The 19267-nt window shown below is 67.8% G+C and overlaps 4 protein-coding genes across 12 annotated transcripts in view; 2 read left to right on the top strand and 2 right to left on the bottom strand.

Moving 5' to 3' along the window:
- Positions 1-13235, top strand: OPLAH (5-oxoprolinase, ATP-hydrolysing). Of its 3 annotated transcripts, none has more exons than XM_086695556.1 (27): positions 1-258; positions 3870-4093; positions 4172-4363; positions 4923-5022; positions 5099-5222; positions 5306-5501; positions 5580-5745; positions 5861-5999; positions 6095-6162; positions 6302-6567; positions 6704-6816; positions 6908-7078; positions 7266-7403; positions 7490-7628; positions 7749-7861; positions 8090-8241; positions 8874-9034; positions 9118-9219; positions 9302-9476; positions 11017-11201; positions 11327-11473; positions 11568-11702; positions 11843-11992; positions 12084-12241; positions 12323-12483; positions 12677-12774; positions 13028-13235. In XM_086695556.1, exons 1-27 carry the CDS (start codon positions 24-26, stop codon positions 13172-13174), a joined length of 4155 nt encoding a protein of 1384 aa, XP_086551682.1. In that variant the 5' UTR covers positions 1-23; the 3' UTR covers positions 13175-13235. The 3 variants fall into 3 exon arrangements, with proteins under 3 accessions (XP_086551682.1, XP_086551684.1, XP_086551683.1); XM_086695558.1 differs by lacking the exon at positions 1-258 and adding an exon at positions 3257-3333; XM_086695557.1 differs by lacking the exon at positions 1-258 and adding an exon at positions 3467-3628.
- LOC112859396 (sphingomyelin phosphodiesterase 5) lies at positions 12850-15271 on the bottom strand. The gene is made up of 7 exons (XM_025922605.2): positions 14444-15271; positions 14276-14348; positions 13980-14120; positions 13816-13905; positions 13662-13725; positions 13449-13584; positions 12850-13376 (listed from the first exon to the last, which is right to left on the bottom strand). The coding sequence occupies exons 1-7, from the start codon at positions 15269-15271 to the stop codon at positions 13284-13286; spliced, it is 1425 nt and encodes a 474-aa protein (XP_025778390.2). The 3' UTR covers positions 12850-13283.
- The window catches only part of LOC147571750 (uncharacterized), a 6482-nt gene continuing 2484 nt past the window's right edge, over positions 15270-19267 (top strand). For 5 of the 7 annotated variants that reach the window (XM_086695560.1, XM_086695561.1, XM_086695562.1 and 2 more), the window contains exon 1: positions 15270-19191. In XM_086695560.1, the coding sequence (XP_086551686.1) occupies positions 15270-16211 (942 nt within the window). In that variant the 3' untranslated portion in view covers positions 16212-19191. The remainder of the gene's footprint in view (positions 19192-19267) is intronic. The other 2 variants (XM_086695563.1, XR_015246805.1) reach the window with 2 other exon arrangements.
- Positions 17597-19267, bottom strand: part of SPATC1 (spermatogenesis and centriole associated 1) — a 24271-nt gene continuing 22600 nt past the window's right edge. The window contains exon 7 of the mRNA XM_086695559.1: positions 17597-18001. Coding sequence (XP_086551685.1) covers positions 17672-18001 — 330 coding nt within the window. The 3' untranslated portion in view covers positions 17597-17671. The remainder of the gene's footprint in view (positions 18002-19267) is intronic.

Below are 19267 nucleotides of genomic sequence, written 5' to 3' on the forward strand. Positions count from 1 at the left end.
AGCTGCCCCCCCTGCTGCCGGGCATGTCCCCCCTCAGCAGCTACGAGGGTCTGCGGCGGGAGATCCAGCGGCTGGCCCAGGAGAATGAAGAGTTGCGACGGCTTGTGCAGCTCATCCAGGAGAACCAGGAGCTGAAGCTGGTGCTCCAGACCCGGGGCAGAGGCCTGGGCTTCTGTGGCTCCGGGCTCCTGGCCGAGGTGGCCACCAGCCCCCGGCTGCCCCGGCGCAGAACCATCAAGTTCAAGGATGCCGAAAGAGGTGAGGAGCGCCAGGGCCCGCGGGGGCTCTTCTCAGATGCCCACGAGGCTTCACTCATTCAAGCTTGTGCCAAGACAGGGGAAAGCGGCGGGGGCAGGGGGGGCGGGGGGTCCCTGCTCCCGTGGGGCGATGGCTCGTCAGGTGCAGACGGTGCTGAGGAGTGATACGGGGGCCGGGGCCTCTTTAGGAAGGCAGCGGGGAGAAAGTAACATCTCCGAGAAAGTAACATTGGAGCAGGACTGGACCAAAGTGAAGGAGCCACAAGGCTGGGGTAGAGCTGAGGGAATGGTCCGTGCAAAGGCCCTGAGGTGGCAGCGGGTCGAGTGTGTTGAGGCACAGTGCTAAGGCCAGCGTTGGTGGAGTGGAGAGCAGATGAGGACCAGGAGGGTCTTCTAGGTCGGGGTCGTTCTCCTGGTGAGAAATCACAGGCTTGGCTGGAAGGGGGAGTGAACAGTGCCGGGGGCTCTGGATATACTTGGGCGGGTTGGGCGTGCCGGTGGGAAAGTGGCACTTGAAGGCAGTTCCTAGGGTTTGAGCAGTGCAACTGGGGCGCTCCCCCTGGCACGGGCAGGCTGAGGGGACCCCGGCTCTCATGGGGACAGGCACCACGCTTCCCGGAAGCCTCTGGCTGTGCAGATCCACCGGGAGATACAAGTGGCCAGGGAGCGTGTGGGCCATGTCAGTCCTGGCACAGTGTCCCGTCCCTGCTTCTGAGGGCCCGGAGATGTTAACAGGCAGAGAATGGTCTCTGGAGAGGCGGTTCAGGGAGTGTGGGCTGCTCCATCAAAACACCACAGGCTGACGACTTCAACAGTCCACTTCCCACATTTCTGGAGGCTGGAAGTCGGAGATCAGGGCGCCGGCACGGTTCTTGGCGAGGCTCTCTTGCTGGCTGAGAGTTGGCCACTGTCCGGCTGTGTCCTCGCATTCTGGAGACAACCCCTTCCGTCTCTTGTTATAAGGGCACTAATGCCATCATTGGGACCCATTCTCATGACTTTGTCACCCCCCTAAGGTCCGGTAGGCTTCAGTACAGGAAGTTAGGCAGGACACAGTTCAGGGCAGAGCAGAGGGGAACTTCTCAGGACACACGCGCCAAGAAGATGCGGTAAAGGAGGCTGGCAGGAGGGAGTCGGTGAGGCGGGTCAGGACCCCATGCAGAAGGGGCTTCCCAGAGACAGAAGTGGGGAACGGGTGGACGCACAGGGAGGCCAGAGGCCTGGGCACTGGGGCGGCTCAGGGGGCTTCTCTGGTCTTGCCCGATGTGATTTGTGAGCCTGGAGGCTAGTGGAGGTGGCGGGGGCCCTTCCACGGACGTGCACCCTGAGGAGCAGAGTGCTTGCGGTGCTGCTGGAGGGGCGTGGGGGCGGGGCCTCTAGAAGACACGGTTGGGCGCTGAGGGTCACCAGCCGTGGGCTGAAGACGGGCGTGGGGGCGGCCAGGCTGATGCAGTGAGGAGGCCTGGCTGAGACCACAGGCAGCCTGGCTGAGTACGCACCCCAGGGGTGGTGGTGTGGCTGGGTTGTTGGAAGCCTCTCCGGATGGACTCTCAGCTGAGCATCAGGACGAAGATGCCACGTGGGGGAGTTGGCGGAGACGGGCAGGTGGGACAGTCACCCAGTGATGGGGGAGAGTGGGCTGGATGCACCTGCTGTGGAGGCGTGAATGGAGACACGGTGGGGGCTGCAGGCGGGGGTCCTGCCTGGAGTGGGGCCGCCGACCGCCATCTCGTGGTTACCTCAGAGCCGGGGAGGGTAGAAGTTCCTGTGCGGTGGCCACAGTGACGGTCTAGGCATCCAGCTGGACGTGAGGGATGGGGAAGGTGACAGGGAGGTCAAGGGGGTGGGGGTCTGGGGTCAGTACCTTGGCTGGCACCTGCCGCCGGGGGCACAGTCATCTGGGCACGGTCACAGCCCATCCTCCGCGGCGCGCGCGCAGGGCAGCTCAAGTCCTAGGTCCAAGCAGGGCTGGAGGTGGGGAGAGACCGACGGGAGCCTGCGCTGGTGGGAGAGGCCAGGGGCCACTGTCAGAAGGCGTGAGGTGGGGTCGGAGGCCACAGACACTGCCACTGCCCTGAGTCGCTGAGTCTCTTGTGTCTTTCTTGGTGCAGTTCTTTCCAAACCCCTCACCCCCCACCACGTGCACAGAGGCTGCAGAGGCGCTGGTCAGAAGGGAGCCCCCGCTGCTGCCCGGGGTGCGGCCCCACCTCGCTCTCACCTCCAGGGACCAAGCAGGCCTCCAGCGCCAGCAAGGCTCCCAGGGGAGGGGGAAGTCTGGGGCGCGTGGGTGGGTGCCCCTGCCTGTCTGGCCATCTGGCCTGGCACCTTGGGTGAAGCCCCCTTCACCCGCTGTTCCCTCTGCTTGGGTCTCCCCCCTCGCCCCATCCCCTCTATTGACCCCTGGGAGCTCTAAACGGCCTGCTCCAGGCCCTGCACGGTTGGTGTCCACTCCGAGCCTGGACACCTTCTGCCCGTGGGGAGACAGGCCAGGGTGGGGCACGCTTCGCCTCATCTTCAGGGCACCGGCCACGGCTTCTGGGGACATCGGCCCTGATGTTGTGAGGGTCCCGGGGCGCCCAGCCTGGGCTGTGGCAAGGCTGGCCCTGGGCGGGCAGCAGCGGGGTTGACGGCTGCGGAGGGGCCCTTGCCTGCGGCCCCTCCACGACCCCCCTCCCCAGCCCCGTCCCTCACGGCGTGACTGCCCCGCGCCAGGGTGCAGTCCGAGCTCGTCTGGGCTCTTACTTCTTCGGAGGGTGGCCTGCTCCGCCTTCCCCGGGGCACCTCGAGTGGCCGGCTGAACCGAGGTGGCCGGCGGCCGGGGACGCGCCAGCACGGAGCCGCCCCTGGCCCAGCTCGGCCCCGCGCCCCGCGGTCCCCCGGCGTGGCTCCCGGCGGAGGAGGGAGGCGGCTCCCGGCGAGCCGAACCTGACGCAACCCGGAGGGCCGTGGGCGGCGGGACCGGTCGGGCAGGGGGCGGGCCCCGCTTCCGGGCGGGGGGAGGGGGGGGTGCGGCGGGCAGGGCCGGGAGGGAGCGCGGCCCGAGCGGACCGCGAGCGCCTGGGAGCCGACCCGCCAGGTGGGCCCCGCACCCGGACCCTCCAGCGCCCCGCTTCTCCCCGCCTCCCCGCCCACCCCCCCCCCCCCCCCGGCCGCGAGCCCCGCCCCCTCCCCGGCGCAGGCCCCGCCCCGTGCCCCCTGTCCCACTCGGCCTGGGCCCCAAGGTCGAGCGACTGGGGAAGTCACCTGCCCCCAGCCCCCGTGCCTCCTCGTGCTATAGGACCCCAGACCCACCAGCCCGTGGGCTCCCCGGGGCGCCTCCGCCTCTGGCGGGTCCGGGGATTTGCGCCGCAAGCCGGGGCCCTGAGAACCGGGTAACGGGGGTGTTAGGTCTGGCGCCCCCACCTGCCCGGCTGCGGCCGCGTCTCAGGCGGCGCTCTGAGCTGGACCTGCAGCCCCGGGCTCGGCCCCGGGCGCCTCCTCCGACCTCCCCCCCCCCCCCCCCCCCCCCCCCCCCCCCCGCCCTTGCTCTCCTCAGCCCGGCTCTGCCCAAGGCTACCAAGCCGCCGCGGGGTGACCCCCGGGCCTGTCGCCTGATCTGCTGTCTCCATCCAGTTCTCCCAGGACTGCCGGCTGAAGAGTCAGTGCTGGACTCCAGCCCTGTCACCATGGGCAGCCCCGAGGGGCGTTTCCATTTCGCCATCGACCGTGGAGGCACCTTCACAGATGTCTTTGCCCAGTGCCCCGGGGGGCAAGTGAGGGTCTTGAAGCTGCTCTCAGAGGACCCCGCCAACTATGCAGACGCCCCTACTGAGGGCATCCGCCGCATCCTGGAGCAGGTGGCCAGGGCAGGGCAGAGGGGTGGGCTGGGGAGGGACCTGGGATCGGGGCCTGACACGGGACCCTGTGGTTCCCAGGAAGGAGGCGTGCTGTTGCCGCGGGACCAGCCGCTGGACACCAGCCGCATTGCCAGCATCCGCATGGGCACCACGGTGGCCACCAACGCGTTGCTGGAGCGGCGGGGGGAGCGGGTGGCGCTGCTGGTGACGCGTGGCTTCCGAGACCTGCTGCACGTGGGCACCCAGGCCCGAGAGGACCTCTTTGACCTGGTGAGCGCACCCACTCCAGCTGGTGGCTGCGTCGTGCAGCTCATGGTTTCCCAGGGATGCCTTGGCCCCTCGGGAGGGCAGCCCTTGGAAGGGTCAGTGTTGGCCCCAGGCTAGCAGCTTATAGGCGGAGAGAAGGTTCCAGACACTCCTAGCAGGCACTCTGTCCCCCAAGCCCTCAGAGTGGTCACAATGTCTTGTTCCTGTCTGTCACCATGCCCTGTCCTGGATCCTGGGTGTGGAGCACCCCAAGACACACTGTTCGGGGTGAGGGGTAGGAGCCACCTCCACTCTCCCACTCCCCTTCCCCCACCCCTACTGCTGGGCTCCTCCAGGGAGCTGCCCTTGCGGGGGTGGCAGTTGGCTGCACTCAGGTGCCTGGGGGCAGAGAGCCACTCCTTGGGGGTGGGGGGGCCTTGCTGGGGCTGGCCCCGTCTGTGTCTCCTGGGCCTATGGACTGGACTGCCGGGACACAACCCCTTGCCCGCACTGCCCCACCCGCGCAGGACCCCAGCAAGGGCCCTCGGGCCTGGGTGTCCTCTGAGCCTCTGCCTGTCCCCAGGCCGTGCCCATGCCTGAGGTGCTGTACGAAGAGGTGCTGGAGGTGGACGAGCGCGTGGTGCTGTATCGCGGGGAGCCAGGTGCAGGGACACCTGTCAAAGGTGTGGGTGCCTCGGGGCTGGGGACACGGGGGCAGCAGGGTGGGCCTTTGACGGATGGTAACGGGCCTCCTGGCAGGCCGCACGGGGGACCTGCTGGAGGTGCAGCAGCCTGTGGACCTTGGGGCTCTGCGTGGGAAGCTGGAGGGACTCCTGTCCCGAGGTGTCCGCAGCCTGGCCGTGGTGCTCATGCACTCCTACACGTGAGCGCGGCTTGGCCGGGGCTCTGGGCGGTGGGCCGGAGGCCGTGGGCAAGAGGCGAAGCGCCGTGGGGTTGCCATTACAGGTGGGCCCAGCATGAGCGGCAGGTGGGCGCACTGGCCCGGGAGCTGGGCTTCACCCACGTGTCACTGTCCTCGGACACCATGCCCATGGTGCGCATCGTGCCTCGGGGGCACACGGCCTGTGCCGACGCCTACCTTACCCCCACCATCCAGCGTTACGTGCAGGGTTTCCGCCGTGGCTTCCAGGGCCAGCTCAAGGTGAGGCCCCCTGCCGGCCTGCTCCGCCCGCCCCACCCCTGCCTGCCCGGCCCCTTACCGGCTGCCGCTCTCCCACAGGACGTGCAGGTGCTGTTCATGCGCTCCGATGGTGGCCTGGCGCCCATGGAGTCCTTCGGCGGCTCCCGGGCTGTGCTCTCTGGCCCTGCTGGGGGTGTGGTTGGCTACTCGGCCACCACCTACCGGGTGGAAGGCGGCCAGCCCGTCATCGGCTTTGACATGGGAGGTACGGAGGCCGGACCGGTGGGGTCAGGAGGAGTCTCCACCGCGGCCCCGGGGCTGAGCGACGCTGGGCGTCCAGGTCTGTGCGGCGACTCCTCCCCCCCCTCTCTCCCCTCCAGGCACATCCACCGACGTGAGCCGCTACGCTGGGGAGTTTGAGCATGTCTTTGAGGCCAGCACGGCTGGTGTCACCCTCCAGGCCCCTCAGCTGGACATCAACACAGTGGCAGCTGGTGGGGGCTCCCGCCTCTTCTTCAGGTCAGCCCCTGCACCTGGGTTGGGCACTCCCCTGCCCCCCGCCCCCAGCCCTGCCTCCCAACCCACCTCTAAGTCCCGTCCTCCCTGCCCCAAAGGTCCGGCCTCTTTGTGGTGGGGCCTGAGTCTGCAGGAGCCCATCCTGGCCCCGCCTGCTACCGCAAAGGTAAGAGCTGGTACCTGCCCCGCCAGGCCCCTTCCCACGCTGCCCAGGCCTACCTCCGCCCCCCCACCCCCACCCCGCCGCCCTTCAGCCCTGACCCTGCTGCCCAGCCCCCAACCCCCACACCCTGCACACCTCCCAGGGGGCCCCGTGACGGTGACGGATGCCAATCTGGTTCTGGGTCGCCTACTGCCTGCCTCCTTCCCCTGCATTTTTGGGCCGGGAGAGGACCAGCCACTGTCCTCTGAGGCCTCCCGAAAGGCCCTGGAGGCTGTGGCCGCTGAGGTCAACAGCTTCCTGACCAACGGGCCTTGCCCGGCCTCCCCGCTGAGCCTGGAGGAGGTAGCCATGGGGTTCGTGCGTGTGGCCAACGAGGCCATGTGCCGGCCCATCCGCGCACTCACGCAGGTATGCCCACCTTTGCCCTCGCCTTCGCCTGCCCTGCCCCCCACCCCCTCACCTCCCACTCAGGCAACCCCATCAGGGTGAGGGGTGGGGGGCCAGACAGGGCAGGGCGCGCCACCGACCCCCTCTGGCTTCCCAGGCAAGAGGCCACGACCCCTCGGCCCACGTGCTGGCTTGCTTTGGGGGAGCTGGCGGGCAGCACGCGTGCGCCATTGCCCGAGCCCTGGGCATGGACACTGTGCACGTTCACAGGTACGTCTGGGAGTTCACAGTACGCCTGCCCGGGGTGGGGGGCTGGCTTTGGGAGGCACCCCCACGTAGCCGAGGCAACCCGTCTACGTAGGCACAGCGGGCTGCTGTCAGCGCTGGGGCTGGCCCTGGCGGACGTGGTGCACGAGGCACAGGAGCCGTGTTCCTTGCCCTACGCACCTGAGACCTTTGTGCAGCTGGACCAGAGGCTGAGCCGCCTGGAGGAGCAGTGTGTGGACGCCCTGCGGGCCCAGGGCTTTCCCAGGTGGGGCTCACAGGGGGCAGTGGAGGGGGGAGCTGGGCCAGGCAGGGGGCTGGCAGCATCCCAGCCACCCCCTAGTTGGCCTTCCTGCCCGACGTGCCGGGTGGTGCGGTCCGGGAGGGCTGGCTGACGCGGGACGGGAGTCCCTGGGGCACCGTGTGTGAATGGCCCGCCCGCCCCGCTGCTGCAGGTCCCAGATCAGCACCGAGAGCTTCCTGCATCTGCGCTATCAGGGCACAGACTGTGCCCTCATGGTGTCTGCCCACCGGCACCCGGCCGCTGCCCGCTCGCCCCGTGCTGGCGACTTTGGGGCCGCCTTTGTGGAGAGGTATGCGAGCTCTGCGTCCCGGGAGCCCTGGCAGGTGGCCTACCGGCCCGGCCCTGATCATTTTCTCGGGGCCGACGGACGTGCAGGTACATGAGAGAGTTTGGCTTCGTCATCCCCGACCGGCCGGTGGTGGTGGACGACGTGCGTGTGAGGGGCACTGGCCGCAGCGGCCTTCGCCTCGAGGATGTTCCCAGAGCTCAGACCGGGCCTCCCCGCATAGACAAGGTGGGTGGCTCTGCCTCGGCCTGCCCACCCGCACCCGCAGGGACAAGGGGACGGGTGTGGAGGGGGAGAGGCAGGGAGGGGCTGCACCTAGGAACCTCACTCATCCCACGCCCTCCTCAGATGACCCAGTGCTACTTTGAGGGGGGCTACCAGGAGACCCCTGTGTACCTGCTGGGAGAGCTGGCCTATGGGCACAAGCTTCAGGGGCCCTGCCTCATCATCGACAGCAACAGGTGGGCTGAAGCCTGGCCAGGGTGGGGCCATGGTGGGTACAGTTGCTGGGGCCTGGGTGAGCTCAGGGGCCCTGCAGGGGCTCTCTGGCCCGAGGCTACAGGAACAGAAAGGACTCCGGCGTCCCATTATGGTTGGGTGTCCCCCAGCCTGGGGACGTGGGGTCCCTATTTGGGACGGGAGGGGGGGTCTGGCTCGGCGCCCCCAGCCTCTTGCGCCCCTGCCTTCAGCACCATCCTGGTGGAGCCAGGCTGCCAGGCAGAGGTGACTGATACCGGGGACATCCGCATCTCTGTGGGGGCTGAAGTCCCGAGCCTGGTGGGCGCCCAGCTTGACCCCATCCACCTGTCCATCTTCTCTCACCGCTTCATGAGCATTGCTGGTGAGTGGCTGCCCGGTCCCCACGGCCCTGCTCCCTGGGCAGAGCTAGTGCAGGCACGTGGCTGGCAGGCCGTGCAGAGAGAGACAAAGTGTGACCCAGGGAAGGGGCAGAAGTGGAGTCCCCGCTGGCGACAGGGCCGCCCTGGGACGGCCAGCCCCACTGCACCAGCTGGCCTTGGGCAGTGGGAGCACCTAACTCCCACCAGCAGTCATGGGGCCTGAGATCGCCATCCTGTGTGTGGACGGAAAGAGGCTCGGCCCCGTGAGCTCTTCTACGCGGGGTCGGCTGGGGCTTGCTCGCCCCGAATCCTGTGCCTCAGCACCGATTTCTTGCTGTGCTAAGCAAGGTGGAGAGTTGACCTGGGGTACCGGGTTCTTGGTGAGGCCCTGAGCAGGGATGGAGAGGAAGGGCGGGGGGGGGCACCTCTCACACAGGCAAGACACGGGGCCCGTCTGCAGCCTCGCTGTGTCCGCCGGGCCACCACCGCCTTCGGGTCCTGGGTCTGGGTGTCAGAAGGCAGCAGTCCTGCCTCTTCGTCCTCTAGGGGTGTGTCGCGCCGGTGGGCGGGCGGGGCGGGGCCATGCCGCGGGTGGGGCGGGGCCAGCGGGTGCCCGCTCATTCTGTGCCCTCAGAGCAGATGGGCCGCATCCTGCAGCGCACAGCCATCTCCACCAACATCAAGGAGCGTCTGGACTTCTCCTGTGCCCTCTTCGGGCCCGATGGGGGGCTGGTGTCCAACGCCCCCCACATCCCCGTGCACCTGGGCGCCATGCAGGAGACCGTACAGTTCCAGGTTCGGCGGCCCACCTCTCGGCCTCCCTGACCCCACCCCTCGCCTCCGCCCCTGCCGCCTCCACAAGTGTCTTCTGGTCTCAGATCCAGCACCTGGGGGCCGACCTCCACCCTGGTGACGTGCTGCTGAGCAACCACCCGAGCGCTGGGGGCAGCCACCTGCCAGACCTGACCGTCATCACCCCGGTGAAGGCCGCTGCCTGGGTGTCTCCGGGGGTGGGGGTGGCGCGGGCTGCTAGCACAGCTCACGGTCGCTCTCCACCCCCAGGTGTTTTGGCCGGGTCAGACTCGGCCTGTGTTCTACGTGGCAAGCCGTGGGCACCATGCGGACATTGGGGGCATCACGCCGGGCTCCATGCCTCCCCACTCCACCACACTGCAGCAGGAGGGCGCCGTCTTTCTGTCTTTCAAACTCGTCCAGGGAGGAGTCTTCCAAGAGGAGGGTGAGTGGGAGTGGGCTTGGAGTGACCTCGAGGTCGGGGGAGGGTTCAGTGGACCAGGCCGATTGGGGCGCTGTGGCAGCGAGTGAGTGGCGGAGGCCTGCCTTGAGGCTGGGGGAGCCGCGTAGTGACCCCAGAGTGGTAGCAGATCATCTTTCAGAGATGATCGGAGGCACTGAGGTGAACTCCTTCTGGGCCCAGGAAGGCTCAATGGTTTTGGGGGTGGGGAGCTGGCCAGGACAGTCACAGGACTGGGCACAGGAGGGAGAGGGGCTGTTTCAAGGTCAGCAGCTGCTCACGGTGGTGTCTGCCTTGTGTTTGCACTGGGTCTGTGGGCTACCGAGCAGTGAGGACGGGGGCCAGGGCCTGCAGACTCGCGGAGAACTTTCCTGGGCCTGCACTGGTCTGCCCTACACCATGAAAGCCCCCAGCCCATGTGCAGAGTAGATGGGGGGTTGAAAGCTTGGAGTGGGGAGTGGGGTAGGGGGCGGCTGCAGCTGTGCTGAATGATACTGATCCTCAAGCAGGACAGAAGTGGAGGTAGGTAGGGACAACTGTTTTGGAGATCAAGGTGGGTATTTGATGGGATCTAGGGATGAAGATGAGAAGTCAAGTTCAGACAGCCGGAAGGTGGAGGGAGGCTGTGTCACTGAGTCGGCACAGAGCAGTGAAGTTGGGACAGAAGTCCAGGGACAGGGGCAGTGAAAACAGAGCTGGTCTGAGGCTGCAGGTGTCTAGGAGCCCAGGCAGGCATCTGGGAGTGGGAGGAGGCAGCATGGGCGATGGTGGGGGGGGGGGGGGGTGACAGAGCCACAGGCTGCCGTGGGTGGAGGACACAAAGAGAGTGACCCAGGCCTGGTCATTCCCTTGGTCAGTGTGTGGGGTGGGGGCAGAGGGCAGGGGGCAGGGATCATGGGAGGGACATGTGCAGGCACGTGACAGAAGACGCAGTGGCCAGGGAGCCTCAGAGAATACTGTAACCTAGGTTAGGGAGAGAGTCCTTGCCTGGGTCTCTGGGGCTCGCCAGGGGGCGGAGGCCTGGTTCAAATTTGTTTGGAGGTGGGGCAGGAGGCCCAGAGAGCTAGCTGATGCTCTTGCGAAGTGGTTGAGAGGGGGCCAGTGAGGGCCATCGGACTGAGGGCCGTATGAGTTGGGGCGGGTCAGGGGAAGTGTTTCTTCTCCTGGGAGTGGGGAGGGAAGCCCAGAAAAGGCAGGAGGGAGTGGGGCAGAAGGAGTTAAAGGTAAGAGGACCCCCCTGCTCCTCCTCAGGCACCTCCAGTTCCTGTGAGGTCACAGGAAAAGCCTAGGGTGCCCTGGGGGGCTGGGCTTTGGGAAGAAGGTTGAGCAGATGGCAGGAGGCTGTGGGTTTGGGGGTGCCGGGGGTGGGTGTCAGCAGGGTTGTGGGGGGCCAGGGAAGGGCCAACGTGGGGAACTCCCCATAGTGCCCAGCAGAGGAGTAGGAGGTATGGATCAGGGCACTGGGCAGCGCAGCCCCCCATCCGACCGGGTGGAGGGTGGCTCAGCGGTGACCCCATCCGTGCAGCGGTAACTGAGGCCCTGCAGGCCCCAGGCAAGATTCCCGGCTGCAGCGGCACGAGGAACTTGCACGACAACCTGTCGGACCTCCGCGCCCAAGTGGCCGCCAACCAGAAGGGCATCCAGCTGGTGGGAGAGCTCATCGGGCAGTACGGCCTGGATGTGGTGCAGGCCTACATGGGCCACATTCAGGTGGGCCTAGGGCGCAGGAGCAGGGGGCAGCTCTGTACCTGCCCCCTGGCGGCCAGGCGGGGAGGTGGGCAGCCCTCGCCCACCTGGAAGGCAGCGTGGCTGCCGCTGAACTTCCCGTCTGCCAGGCTAACGCGGAGCTGGCTGTGCGAGATATGCTGCGGGCCTTTGGAACCTCCCGGCAGGCCCGAGGCCTGCCCCTGGAGGTGTCAGCAGAGGACCACATGGATGATGGTTCCCCCATCCGGCTCCGCGTGCAGATCAACCTGAGTCAGGTCAGGCCGCAGCAACGGGGCCGTGGGCACCCGACGCGTGGCCGCAGGGCTGCTGCTGACCCACCTCTCTCCCCCACCCCCACCCCGTGGGCAGGGCAGCGCAGTGTTTGACTTCAGCGGCACGGGGCCTGAGGTGATCGGCAACCTCAACGCTCCGCGGGCCATCACGCTGTCCGCCCTCATCTACTGCCTGCGGTGCCTGGTGGGCCGCGACATCCCGCTCAACCAGGTGTGCGGCGTGTGCTGTGTCCCTGAGCGAGCCTGGGGGCGGGGTCGGCCCAACACCGGACTGGTCTAGGAGTGCGGGGGTAGGGCGACGTTTATTGCCCAACCGCCCTGAGAGCTGCCCTCCCTCGTCCCCCACCTCAGGGCTGCCTGGCGCCAGTGCGCGTAGTGATTCCCAGAGGCTGCATTCTGGATCCGTCCCCCGAAGCGGCCGTGGTGGGTGGCAACGTGCTCACGTCGCAGCGCGTGGTGGACGTCATCCTGGGGGCCTTTGGGGCCTGCGCCGCCTCCCAGGTGTGGCGGGTGGGTGGGCACGCTTGGGGCCGCGGGCGGGGAGGGTCTCGGATGCCTCCAGCCTAGCGCAAATGCCGTTCGCCCCTGCCAGGGCTGCATGAACAACGTGACCCTGGGCAACGCCCACATGGGCTACTACGAGACGGTGGCGGGCGGCGCGGGCGCGGGCCCCGGCTGGCACGGGCGCAGCGGCGTGCACAGCCACATGACCAACACGCGCATCACCGACCCCGAGATCCTGGAGAGCAGGTGAGTGGTGCGGGCGCGGCCGGGGCGGGGAGCAGGAGCCCAAGCCCGGGTGGACCGTTCTGAACCCCCTGGCCCGCGCAGGTACCCAGTCATCCTGCGCCGCTTCGAGCTGAGGCAGGGGTCCGGGGGCCGCGGGCGCTTCCGAGGCGGCGACGGCGTCGTCCGCGAGCTGCTCTTCCGCGAGGAGGCGCTGCTGTCCGTGCTGACGGAGCGTCGCGCCTTCCGGCCATACGGCCTCCACGGTGAGCGGCAGCGTCCCTGGATCCCCGACTCCCGCCCCACCCACCCACTCCTGCACGGTGTCCTCCCCTCTGCCCCCCCCCTCCTCTCTCCCTTCCTTGCCTCTTGCACGGAGTCGTTTCCTCTGCCCGCCCGCCGCCTCTGCCCCTCCCTTCCTTGCCTTCCGGGCCAGCCTCACTTTGCCTCTTCCCGCAGGGGGTGAGCCCGGAGCCCGGGGCCTAAACCTGCTGATTCGCAAGGACGGCCGGACGGTGAATCTGGGCGGAAAGACGTCGGTGCCCGTGTTCCCCGGGGTAAGGATTGACATCTGTCCTTCCTCATTCCCGTCCGCCCTCCAGCGGCCCCCTTTCCACAGAGGGTGAGCAGAGTTGCAAAAATAACCAGCGTCTGAATTTAATTTGGTTTCCGAAGGAGAGGGCGCGCAGTGGGCCTCCCTGGGCCAGGCCGGCCGCCATGAATGCGCTGCCCCGGTGGGGATGGGACTGCAGCGAGAGGCAGGGTTGGGGGCGTCCACGCCCGCAGTGAACCTGTCCCTCTGCTCCACAGGACGTGTTCTGCCTCCACACACCAGGCGGGGGCGGCTACGGGGACCCGGAGGACCCCGCCCCACCGCCGGGGTCGCCCCCGCAGCCCCCAGCCTTCTCTGAGCGCGGCAGCGTCTACGAGTACCGCAGAGCCCAGGAGGCGGTGTGAGGGAGGGCCCCCACAATAAACAGCGAAGTCACCGCGTTCCCGCGGCAGCCGGCCAGGCTCACGCTCTGCGTCCGCGTCCGTCTTTCCAACTGTCGCCTGCCAGCCTGCGTCAGGAGGGCACGGAAACTCGGAGGCGAAGTCCCACGGCCAGGTGGTCTGTGAGCCCCGCCAGGGCGGTGCTGAACGTCACCTGTTCCACCTCCTGGGGGCGGGAGTCAGACTGAGGAGTCGCCCTAGCTGCAGCCGGCCCAGCGCCCTGAATTCTGGCACTTACTGGGCTCAGCGGGCCTCCGACCGCTCCCCGGTACATAATGTAGTCCAGGCGCCGGCCCCGCCAGGGCTCAGCCCGGCGGCCTCCGCCCAGAGGGCCCGCCAGGTAGCGGCGGCGCCCTTCCTCCTGCTCCAGGGCCCTGAGGAGGAGTGGTGTCACCAAGGCCAGGACTCCCCGGCGTTCCGGGCGGCGTCTGACCCCCAGGTCGCCACTCACCTCCTTAACATCTCCGGGGAGCAGGCCACCGAGTGGCGGAGGGTGGAGGTGCTCAGTATTGTGCCTGGGGGAGGGCGGGCGGAGGGCGGTGTCAGCGGCAGCCGCGGTCCTCGAACCGCACCCAGGTCGGCTCCCCACCCGGTTGCCCCCGTACCCAGAGCCCAGGGCTGATCCCGGCGCGTGCCCAGCCGGCAGGGGTCCCGGAAGTGGCTGAAGAGCTGGTGCTCCTGCTCCTGCGCGTGGTCTGCCGGGCGAGATCAGCGCGTGGTGGGCGGGGCCAGGCCGCCCCGCCCCCGCCCCGCCGCAGCCTGCCCTCACCTGAGGAGCAGTTGTCGAAGTTTAGGTCGCCCAGGAGCACGCTGAAGGCCACGGCCTCGCCACTCTCGCGGCTCTCGGCTTCAAACTGCTCGATCCAGTCCAGTAGGAGCGTCAGCTGTTTACAGCGCAAGGGCCCGTCCTCTGCGAGGGCGGGAACGGAAGGCTCAGCGGGGCCGCGCTCCCCGCCCCCCCCCCTCCCCGGGGCTCGCGGTGCCGCGGGCAGTGAACCAACGGTCGGGGGCGCGGAGAGGCCAGACGGCCTGCCCACGCGCCGACGATCCCGTCCTCGGGCTCACCACTCGGCGCATGCAAGTGCGTGCAGTGCAGGAAGCCCACGACGCGGCGCCCGTCCAGGATGCCCACCTGCGCCTGCAACACCACGGAGGGCCCCAGCAACCGTCGCCATTTCGAGCCCACGCCAGCCCTCTCCCCGCCAGGAGGCGCCGCGGCGGTTGGGCAGGTACCTGTGCGGAAAGCAGTCCCTTGGAGGCCAGCGCGTCCTCGCGACGTGCGTGGGGGAAGGACCGGAAGGCGGCGCGCAGCAGCGGGTAGCGCGAGGCCAGCAGCAGCCCGCTGCCGAGCAGCTTGAGGTGCGGCCCGGGCTGCAGGCCACACGAGCCCACGTCGTGCAGCACCGGGCCCAGACTGGGCGCTAGGCGGCTCACGAGGCGGTGCGCCGAGCGCAGGTCGAACACCTCCTGCAGGCACACAAATTCCAGACCTGCCGGCACCTCGGCTGTCAGCACTCCGCAGGGCGCCCCCGGCCCCGGCGGACTGCTGCCAGTGGCCCCATAGCGCGAGGGCCGCAGGCCGGCGAGCAGCGCGGCGCCCACAGCCTCGGCCCGCCGCTGGCTGTGTTTCAAGTTGCTGAAGCGCGCCAGCCCGTCGGGGAGCAGGCACAGGTTGGCGCTGAGGAAGGTGAAGCAGCGCGCGGGCTCGGCGGGGGGGCGCCAGGGCGCTGGGGGCTCCCAGCACTGCGGCGGGGGCTGGTAGCAGAAGGGGCGGCGCCAGGTCTGCAGGAGCAGCCAGAGCGGCAGCCCGAGCAGGGCCAGGGGCAGGCCGACCAGCAGCAGCAGCAGCAGCGCGGCCCCAGCGCCGGCAGCGGCTTTCAGCCGCCGCAGGCCGCTCGGGCGCGCGGTCGGCGCGCAGCAGCCCAGCAGCCGGTCCAGGGCCCAGTAAGCCGGGAAGAGCAGGGCTCGAGCCAGGCGGTGGAGGGCGTGCAGTCCCGGGTGCGGGAAGGGAGAGGGCCGTGGGGCCCCGGACGCTGGGGGCCAGTCCGGAAGGGTCTGCATGATGTGCGGGGCTCCTCCGCCTCGCGGCGCCCCTGCGACCCAGTCGCTGCCAGCGTGCGTCCGCGGGAGCTGCGGGGGTGTCACGGGGGTCAAGGTTACGTGGCGCCACCTGTGCGCGGAACGGCGTAGGTGCTGTGCCCCGGGATCGCTGGGGCGCGGGCGCAGGCGGCAACCGGCGCGCCGGGAAGCCGCGCTCTCCTCTCCCGCGCGGAGTCTGGGCGGCCGTTGGAGGGAACAAAAGGGAAAGCGAAAGAGACCCTGGTTTCGCAGCCCCGCCCCCAGATACTCCTCGCCCCACTCTGCCCCGCCCTCCCCTGTACGCCACCGGGAGAGCCCCCAGACCTGCCCGACGCGAGCGGGGACTGGGGTGCAGCCTACAGCAAATGGAGAGCGACCCTCTTTAGTGCAGGCGGGCGCAGCGCCGGTGGAGGCAGTGCGGTGCGTGCTGCGTCCAGCTCCCTCCGCCGGCCCGCAAGTCCGCGCGGAATTGCCGGCGCCCTCCAGCGGCCCTGACTTCGGGGTCTACCCCAGCCCCACCCGTCTCCCGGGGTTCAGGTGTCCCGCAAGTGAGTTCAAAGACACAGCTCCAGAGGAGGGACGGACTCAGAACGCCCTAATCTGCCACCCAGTGAGAGCCCCGCAGAGCTGCCCTAAGAGGCCTGTCCCCGGTGGTGACAGACCGCTCCGTGACCCTTCCCCGAGGAGCTTCCAATCGGGAGGTGAGGGGCCGTTGGTGCGGACTTGCGCCGCCGCAACCTCAGGACGCGTGAGCCACATGGAAATCAGCTCCCCATCCGGGGGCCCTCTTGTACCTGCTTCCTTGGTTCCCAGGACCCTGCTGCCCCGCTCTCTGTCAGGTGCTGCCGGGCCCTGCTTGGGCCCGCATCTGAATCATTTGAGCCGTGAACCACAGCCCACCGCTCTCCTGGTTGGGTCTTAAATTGCCCAGGAGTTTGGATCTGGGCAGCCATTCACGACTGCTGCCAGGGAGGAGGAGGGACTTCTGCCCCCCACCCCCACCCCCAATTCTCCAGGAATCCCTGATCCCCTTTAGAAACCAAGATCTGGTGCTGGGCGTGTTCACCGCGACAGTTGTGTCTTGCTGCTAGGCCTTGTCGGCAGACAGCTAGGAGATTTCCGTCTCTAGATGTCACACTTCTCTATGTGGAGCCCTTCCCTGCCTTTCCGCGGGGGTCTGGCTGGATCCCCTGAAGTAGCGGGCCTGGGAGTGGAGAGGGCAGGGAGCTCCCGCGCCAGAAGGCCCTAGCACACCCCACAACCCTCTCCCTCCCTGCCTTCCTTGCTGGTTGCTGATACGATGCCTCTGGTTGAACCTTGGGACTCTTCTGTTCCCTCAGAGCGCTCTGGCCGGCAAGCACCGGTGTTCCAGGAGCCTCCTCGCCTGGGGTCCTCACTCCCACCTCCTCAGCCCACCCTTTGCCTCCTATCGCAGCTCCAGCCTCCTTCCCTTCCTCGGGCAGGTCCTCTCCTTTACCTCTCGTGGGCCAGAGGCCACTCTGTGGGCTTTACCCCACTGCCCATCTCGCATGCACACCCTGGCAAGGACCCCCATCTTGGCCTCCAGTCCTCAGTTTCCTGCACTATCCACAGGCCCCTCCCCTTCGTCTTCAGGTTACCCCTGGTGGAGTCCCATTTTACACGCCCCCTGCCCTCTGCTGCTCCCTTGGGCTTTCCCATTCTGCCTGCGCTCTGCCCCTGCCCCTGCAGCAGGTGGGTTCTGCCGGCTCCAGCTCTGAGGCTCGGAACCCTGTGGAGCCTTAGGAACCGGCCACATCTCCCTGGGCTGCCCCTCGCTAGGATTTGGGTGAGTCTACTTTCTCCGGGCTCCCGTCCATCTAATGTCCTCTTGCCCGTAGTGAGGGTCCAGGAGCCCTCCCTGCCCCCTCTCCCGCCGCCCTCTTCCTGGCCTAGGACAGAGGGAAGGGTTCCCACGTCCACATCCTTGTCTTCTGCCTTCCACTCTGCACCCAGGCTTTAGCTCTCTGTACAGCGCTAATGCTGCTGGCACAGCCACGGCCCTTCCCTGCCGGGTCGGCTCCTCCTTGCTTCCTGCTCTCCCCCCTCCGAGTCTCAGGGGCTCCTGCTGCTCTCACCCGCAGGCCGGTGGCAGCTGGGGACCTTTGAACGCCACCCCCGTCAGCGGACAGCTGCCAAGCTTTGGTCTTGGGGCTCTCTCCAAGGACCCCGGGGTGGGCCTGGAGCCCCAGGGCAAGCAGGATTGAAGGGGTGCGGGGCGATGAGGTGCTGGTGGGCCACCCCGGCGGAGGCAGCACCCCCAGGAGTTCTGGCCCGGGGCCCAGCGGCTAGCGTGTGTGGGAAGCTTTAATGGCCTGGCACCGAGGAGCGGGGCAGAGCGGGCCTGGCTGGCAGGAGCCGGCATCACCAGATGAACATAGGCTTGCCATCGTCATGCGCCAGCTGGTTGAGGCAGGAGAGCAGCAGCAGGGCGTCGGTGAGCATGCTGGGGTGCACGGTCTCCACCAGCACGCGCTGCAGGAAGTCCACGGTGTAGGAGCCGCCCTCGGACGCGGCCAGCTCCGGCCTCTCACGCAGGATCCCGTAGGCGTTCACCAGCTGCTCGGTGAGCACCGGGTGCACCCGCCCGTCGTAGCCCAGGCTCTGCAGCCGGTTCATGATGCTTACATAGCGCTGCGTGAGTGTCTGGCACAGCTCTTCATCCAGCTTGTGGTCGCTGGGGTTCAGGGAGGCCTGAGGGGAGAGCGGCCGTCAGGGCCCCTCCTGCTCCTACCGCCGCAAAGGCAAGAGAGGGGCAGGTGCGGCTGAGGGGTGTGGCTGTGGCGATGTGCTGGAGGGAGGTGTCCTGGAGGCCCTGGGAGAGAGGTCTGGGGACTGGCAGCAACCCGGTGGGTCTCCACCCGCTTCTTTACTGCCTGTGCCTTCCAACCGGGCAGTGACTGCATCCCGCGGCATCTCGCCAGGAGAGCGGCCCCTCCTCCCCACTCCTGCCGTTGCCTCTCGGGCACGTGACCTGGACATTCACTCAGGGCCCCGGCTCAGAAGGGCCCACGCTCAGCTTAATGTCCTGCTGTAGCCATCTTGAAGTTCTTTATAGGTTTTGAACAGAGAGCCCTGTATTTTCATTTTCACCGAGTCCTGCACATTACGTCTCTGTCACACGTGCAGCTAGCTGCCCCCAGGCCCACAGAATGTCAGGTCTGAAGTCGATGGGGTCTCTTGCCTGAGGCCCTCCTACACGTCCCACCTCTTGGGGCCAGCACTCTGGCCCCAAGGTCCCCACTCTGGCCCTGCTCATCCCCTTCCAACCATTCCTGGATGCCCACCTGCTGGTTCCTAACCTGCTGGAACGAGCTGCTGAGGCGTCACTTTCTCCGAGAATGTCCCCTGTCCTTTCCTCCCCAGGTGGTCTTGTGAATAGAGCACTGGACTCCTGGCTCGGCTCAGCCAAAGTGACGCCTGACCGCTGGCAGACGTACCTGGAGCCCTGTGCTCAGCACCCCCGCTGCACGGTCACTGGAGTAAGCTCATCTCCCTGCCTCTAGGCTCCTCCCGGCCCCTGAGCCTTCTCCCTCCTTTCACCTGCTCCTGTGCCGTCAGGCAGGCTGCAGGAGTTCAGCCACCATCTGTGGGTGACAAGTGGGGCCGCTGGACGGCGCAGAGCACAGTGAGTGGGTAGCTTTAAGCCCCAGCCCCCGAGGACATCAGAACCCATTATATGCTCACTCCGGGGCTGTGGCTGAGCTCCTGCTGTGTGCCAGACGCGATGCGTGGAGCTCCAGACAGGAGCAGAAGTCAGGGGTGGGCACCCTGCGCCCACCCTGCCAGGGTACTGGATGGGGAAGAGCAGTGTGGGCACACTTACACTGAGACGCAAGGCTGCGGCTGCCCCGAGGAGGTGACCTCTTGAGAGAGGAGCACAGGTGAGGCAAGTGAGGGGGGACAAGCAGGACAAGCACTCCACAGAAGCGAGGGAGCAGCGGGCACCGAAGCAAGAGA

This window comes from Puma concolor, chromosome F2 (assembly GCF_028749965.1).
Source record: "Puma concolor isolate L17-30 chromosome F2, mPumCon1.1.hap2, whole genome shotgun sequence".
NCBI lineage: Eukaryota > Metazoa > Chordata > Mammalia > Carnivora > Felidae > Puma > Puma concolor.

Bases quoted from the DNA above. Each gene is read 5' to 3' on its own strand.
- OPLAH (XM_086695556.1), top strand. From the start codon at position 24: ATGTCCCCCCTCAGCAGCTACGAGGGTCTGCGGCGGGAGATCCAGCGG. The intron at 9,035-9,117 runs GTTCGGCGGCCC...TTCTGGTCTCAG, and splicing joins AGGAGACCGTACAGTTCCAG to ATCCAGCACCTGGGGGCCGA. The intron at 12,484-12,676 runs GTGAGCGGCAGC...CTCTTCCCGCAG, and splicing joins CCGGCCATACGGCCTCCACG to GGGGTGAGCCCGGAGCCCGG.
- LOC112859396 (XM_025922605.2), bottom strand. From the start codon at position 15,271: ATGCAGACCCTTCCGGACTGGCCCCCAGCGTCCGGGGCCCCACGGCCC. The intron at 14,121-14,275 runs GTGAGCCCGAGG...CCGCCCTCGCAG, and splicing joins GCACTTGCATGCGCCGAGTG to AGGACGGGCCCTTGCGCTGT. The intron at 13,726-13,815 runs GTACGGGGGCAA...GCCCTCCCCCAG, and splicing joins GGATCAGCCCTGGGCTCTGG to GCACAATACTGAGCACCTCC.